Below are 6,022 nucleotides of genomic sequence, written 5' to 3'. Positions count from 1 at the left end.
TTCATCAGCAGCATTACAGGAAACTACTTCGGAAGAGCGAGCGTCGTAAGTGGTTCGTTTACAGGAGGCCGGGTGGATATTTTTAGAAAGACTTTAGCTCTTTCCATCTGTATTGCAGTAAGTCTGTTGTCTAGTGGTTGTAAAGTCATTCTGGGAAGTGTAGGAAATGACAACGGTTGAAAAAAGGCTAAGCATGTTGTGTTGAAGCAGAATTGGCTAAATTAATGTTTTTCAATACAAAATTAATTGTTTAACCTGAGTAAAGTTGTTGTTTTTGGGGCAACGCAACAAGCTGTAAACGCACCGTTGCCATATTATCAGCTTGTAGCTAATATGGTAGCAAACCGTTGCCTGTTGACACATCCAGCAGACAATGTTAAATGTTCAACAGTTTGTTGCAGGTAACGTGTTGTGGGTCTAGAGCGTTGTAACTGAAAGAGAGCCGTGAGAGTGAACCCAAACAGTAAAGTAGCCGTACAACTCAAACAAGCTGATGTTAATTCATTGTTAACATAAAAGTATTTGTGTGTAGCTTTTACAGGTGTTTACAAGAACAACAAAGGTCATTGTGCTCAATCATCATGTTTTCTTTTTTTCCCTTTTTTAAGGATGGACAGTTGAACGTTATTAGCACCCCCTTGTGGTGTGGAGGAATGAGGGCCTCTGGATGAAGGCCATGGAGCTGAAAGTTTGGGTGGACGGAGTGCAGCGCATCGTGTGCGGCGTCACAGAGTTCACCACATGCCAGGAAGTGGTCATTGCTTTGGCACAAGCCATTGGTAAGCTCATAAAGACTGACTACAATATGAGAAACAGTGTGCTCACCTTGTGTTCACAGGGGATCGATGCTCGAAAAAGATCTAATAGCACAAGAATATGAGATGTAGGTGTGAATTATTATTAGTATTGGCTATATGCTGGGGAACTTGCGTCCCAATATCAATACACCCACACAAAAAACTAATAACTTGACAAAGACCACCAACAAAAAGAGTGGATTTAACCCTGTGAGATGAACTCTTCTCCATCTGCCTCATTACACTTAAACTATGGTGGTGTAAATTATATTTAGTCCCACAGAAATACTGATGGGAATTTGTATTTGCTCTGTGGGTTGTGTCCGATATTGGCCGGGCAGTTTGTCAGTTATACTGGAGATGATAAATTGCAGTAAAATGAAAAAAGACTAGAGGGCAAAAAGAGATTTTCCCCATAAATGGGTTGCACAAAACGAGATGAGTCATGCTGCAGACTTTGGTCTATTTACAGACTATTTACAATTGCAGAGAAATAAGTTGACTCTGTCTCAACATTACTAATTGCATAGATTGGATTGTGCTTTCAGTCAAAACCATACTAATAGGATTTCATCAAATTGAAAGATGCGTACTGTTTTTAAAATGGACAGATTTCTCACTAACCCCCCAAACAAAGATTTTTCTCAGAGCTAAAACCTGTCTTTCATGGTGCCAGTGTAGCAGAAGTTATGGCGTTCACTGTCCTTTGTGTTCTCTGTGCCTTTTGTCCAGGCCAGGGCAATTTGATGTGAATGGCTGTAGTGATGAATGCACCTCTTTTACAAGGACCCTTACTGTGTGAGATGAGGGTGAGAGTACGATGGGCGGTGTTTTACTCTTATCTATATGTGCACAGACAAGAATGCAGGCGTACACACACACAGAGCCGTGAACGAAGCCCTTTTCCCAACACAATCACTGTTTGTGGAATTGAGTGTTCCCACTGTTAAGTTCTTTTACTAAACATGCTTGGGAAGTTCTTTGAAATTGCCAATGCTGGGCGGAAGGGTGGGAGAGTTGTGAAAGAGTTGAATCGGCTCTTTATTTCCTCTTTATTGCAATGCACCTTTTAACTTAAAGTTTAAAGCGTGCTTACGGTAACTTCTTACCAACGGGAGTTTGAACCATGCCGACCTACACAAAGAAGAACCGAGCCATTAGAATGAATGAAAGTTACTTTGCGGGCCAGAAATCTGGGTGCCGTCGGCATAATAATGAACGTGAATTGTGTTTGTGATTCATGAGTCCGAGGGGGCCAAGAATAGGTCTTTGAGGTGCGCCAAAGGGACCCCAAAAGTAGAAAGCTATACCAGCTATACAAAGAGTTTAATAGAACAAGTTTGAGCTGATTTAGCTAAAAGCATCATCTCTGTTCAAAAGTAAAAATAATAAAACATTGATTAAATATTGCTAAATTGTGATCGGGGGATGGAAGCATGTAACCTGCAACTGAGCCCCACCAACTTAAAAACAGCAAACAATCTTTTATAAAATACAATCTCTGTTTCTGTAGAACCCCTGCGTTCATAGTAAGAAGCTGATTGAAAATAGAGGTTTTAAGTTGTCATTAAATGTCCGTAATTAAGCATCAAATGCCATACTTGTTCTCGTTTTGTCCCCAGGACGCACTGGCAGGTACACGTTGATCGAGAAATGGCGTGAGACAGAACGTCACCTGGCACCGCATGAGAACCCTGTGGTGTCTCTCAACAAGTGGGGTCAGTATGCCAGCGACGTCCAGCTCATCCTCCAGCGAACCGGCCCGTCTGTTAGCGAGCGGCCCACCTCTGACGGGCAGGCTCGCGTCCCAGAGCGAGGCTTCTACCGGCAGAGCCTGCCACCTCTAGCCAAGCTCCACCCGTCAGGGTCAGACCGCTCGCTCAGACGACGGGAACCCAAACGCAAGTCTCTGACCTTCACTGGGGGGGCCAAGGGTCTGCGGGACATTTTTGGAAAAAGCCGAGATGCTGAAGGTAGTGTGTTTTTTATTTATTTTTTAGTATGTTAAAGCTTACTGTCGGTAATAGTTGTTCTTAGTTGTGCACACACAGTCAAAAGTCCTGCTTTTACTGTCCTTCTCTTTCATTCCCTCCCTTCCACAATCAAATAACCATCCTTTCATCCATCCATCCAGCCAAACCGCCCCAGCAGCGGGGTGTGAGTCTGAACCTGTGCAGGGTTGGCGGTATTGGAGTAGCATCAGTACCTGGGAGTCCAGCCAGAGAGCTGAGCCGGCTGGTGCAGCTGCAGAGAGACAAACTCCAGGCCCTGGAGAGCCGTCTGCTGGGCTGCGAGGCCGAGCTGCAAGACTGGGAGGAGGCCGCCGGCGAGGTTGATGAGGTGAGTAAAACCACAGCTGCCAGTGCTGTTACAGGAAAAGATGATGTGTGCATATCCATAACACCTGCACTCTAAAACCTTACGCATGTATTAAATTCACACAAAGCAGGAGACAGTCTCTGGTCTCTCATGCTCTGCTCCGGCAGTTTTCGGACTTTTCCGGGCCGCGACGGCAGGTTCCATTCACAATCAATAGCATTCTATCACTGTCCGATCTTTTGAGTCCCTATGTGCGAGCGTCCCCTTAAATGCCTTCATCATCATTTGATAGAGGTTTTTATATTATTTTTGGGGCTCGAGAGTTTTCACATGGAACCATTTTTCTCTTGCCAGGGAGGAAACGTGGAGGAGGAGCTGCTGCTTTTAGAGCAGCAGGTGAGGAGGAACAATGCAGAGATGGTGGAGGAGGAATTCTGGCAGAACGAGCTGCAGATTGAGCACGAGAGCGAGCGGCAGCTCCGGCAACAGCTAGTCGAGCTGCAGGGCCGCGTATGCGATTGTGAGGCCAAGCTCTCAGAGTACTCGGCACACATACAGGTGAGCTGCTGGGTTGATAAGCGGCATGAACAGTGGAATGACTTTTTCTTGTGAAGACTATTTTCATGCCAGTTATTCCATATGATTAATTACCTGTCATGTTCTGTAGAGCATGGAGGGAGGCCTGGAGCAGGAGCAGCTGCAACAGGAGGCTGTGCTCAACCAGATGATCAATGAGGAGGAGGTACGATCTAGTCTATTTCCAAACAGAATTCAAACTGAAGTTCATCAAACCCCTCTATGAGATCTCATTCAGGTCTCTACAGCTGAGGACCCTCTCCACTTCACATAGATGAGTACGAATGAACGCCGCATTGGCTTTCACAACAAAGGAACTGAAACACATGAAAGCCTGAAAGATCTCCACGATGAGGATCGGTTACGTTTGCCAATCTCTCCTTTTTAGAAAGGTTATGATGAGCTTCAGCTTTCTCTCCTCACTTGCCACTCTGGATTTCAGGTGCAAGGCCAGCTGGAGGAAGTGAGGGCAGAGCTTGAAACGCAGAGCCAACACACGGCTCGGCTGGAGAGCAGCTGCAGGGCGTTGGAGCGCTCACTTGGCCAGTCGAGCAAGAGATTGCAGGTCAGCTCAGATTCTGCTTATTGTTATTTTTTATTTATTTTGGACACCAAAGCCTGAAAATTGTCAGGAATTCAAAGCACTTTTGGCAGCTCAGTGGGGAGAGGATGCTGAAGTTGTATTTGAGAAAAAAGGGTTTTTAATGCTGCAGTGTGTGACAATCCTGCACACAGGTGGAACCATAGAAATGTAAGCTCATTTAAGTTGTGGGCAGTGAAGCAGAGTTTAATCTCTGCCTTGCAGGGATGTGCATTGGATCGTTGGCTGCTTGCATCTTTGTATGAAGCGATATGCTTTATGTGTAGGCGAGGTCCAGTAGGGTGTAGGAAGCATGAGGTAATGGAAAGGGAAGAAGGGTAGTACAGCATTCTTCGTCTGATTAGAGAGGGGCTTGAATAAGTGCACAATCCCTCGCCTGCAGTTACGTAACTCCTCTCTTTAGCTGCCTCAACTGGGTTATGACTCCTGGAGAGATCCTGAGCACATTAGGATCCCTTATTGATTTCTACATATTAAATCCAGCTCAGTTAAAAAGCAAATTTAGAAATGTGGCTTATGGATGCAGAAGGTATATAATAAATTAGGTAGAGTGGCTGAATTCCTGCATGTCATCAGTATCATCAGACCAATTTCTCTGGTCATTTCTTAAGTGTTTTAAAAGAAGTACTCATTTGAATGCACCTTGAGTGTATTATTTATTAGCCTTAAGCATTGACTTAATTTAGTTCTCGTGGTGTTTTTTTTCTTCTTCACAGGAGAAGGAGCAGGAGCTGGAGCAGCTGACCAAAGAGCTACGACAAGTCAACCTGCAGCAGTTCATTCAGCAGACTGGTACCAAGGTCACCGTGCTGCCTGCTCAACCTGCAGGAGAGAACGACAATGGCACGTACAAATACACAAATACATCGACAAACATGTACACACCAGCAAAGACTCAGAGCCGTGCCACGTTACCGTCGCCTTGTTCATAAAGTTCAATTTCATAGCGAACCTAATTTTGACTGAAAGGCTCTACACGCATTGTCCTCGCATGTGTATGTACACAGTGCCACCTTGTGGTCATCCTGAGAACGACACGTGAGCTGCAAGACTGTTGTGAAATAACAGCGTAAGTCTGTAACCCTGTTACATGGACTAAATCACTGGCAGCCCTAAATGCTGAAGACAGTCTCACAGTTCGTCACAAGGGAAATCCCTGTTTTCATTCTCAAAAGAAAAATGTTTTGTTTTATTAAATGTATTAATAGAAAACATTTGCACAAAGGGACGGGAATTATGTACAAGAAGCTCAGGAGCCAGGAGAGCGTCATGGTCTAAGATTACAAGAATGTCGTGTCAGATTGTTAAATCAATGTGTGTCCTATTTGTGTTTTGTTGCTCGCTACAGAAGTGGACTCTGGTTCTCTGAAACGACTTTGCTCCTCTCGGCCTTTACCCAACGACCTACGTACCCTTCAAAGCGTTGTGAACTCCAGCCTCAACCCTGAAGGCATCTACGTCTGACCCCACACTGTGCGGGAAACATTATTTGAGCAGCAGGGTCGGCCTGATGTTATCAGGGCTGTTCCTCGGACTGAATGACTCCCCAAACTGATGAAATGCTCTTGAGCAAGGAACCGAGACAAAGTATGGAGGATGAGTCGGGTATCACACAAAATACCACATCTGTTTTGCATCTTTCTTGCTCTGCCTCCTCTTCCAACTTACTAGGACTGAGAATCCAACTGATGTCAAAATCCATTTTCATACTAACATTGAAGCCGTCTAT

At 44.9% G+C, this 6,022-nt stretch overlaps 1 protein-coding gene across 1 annotated transcript; it reads left to right on the top strand.

The window, feature by feature from the left end:
* Positions 1-676: 676 nt before the first annotated feature.
* Positions 677-5,757, top strand: rassf8b (Ras association domain family member 8b). Its single transcript, XM_034526828.1, has 8 exons — positions 677-779; positions 2,420-2,770; positions 2,932-3,128; positions 3,471-3,674; positions 3,784-3,858; positions 4,135-4,257; positions 5,010-5,136; positions 5,642-5,757. Exons 1-8 carry the CDS (start codon positions 677-679, stop codon positions 5,755-5,757), a joined length of 1,296 nt encoding a protein of 431 aa, XP_034382719.1.
* Positions 5,758-6,022: the final 265 nt, after the last annotated feature.

This window comes from Cyclopterus lumpus, chromosome 23 (genome assembly GCF_009769545.1).
Source record: "Cyclopterus lumpus isolate fCycLum1 chromosome 23, fCycLum1.pri, whole genome shotgun sequence".
Classification (NCBI taxonomy): Eukaryota; Metazoa; Chordata; class Actinopteri; order Perciformes; family Cyclopteridae; genus Cyclopterus; species Cyclopterus lumpus.
Note: the sequence above shows the minus strand (reverse complement) of the source record. Positions and strands in the feature narration are given on the sequence as shown.

Coding starts and splice junctions, on each gene's coding strand:
- rassf8b (XM_034526828.1), top strand. CDS start 677: ATGGAGCTGAAAGTTTGGGTGGACGGAGTGCAGCGCATCGTGTGCGGC. Junction 3,675..3,783: donor AGTACTCGGCACACATACAG/GTGAGCTGCTGG, acceptor CATGTTCTGTAG/AGCATGGAGGGAGGCCTGGA. Junction 3,859..4,134: donor AGATGATCAATGAGGAGGAG/GTACGATCTAGT, acceptor TCTGGATTTCAG/GTGCAAGGCCAGCTGGAGGA.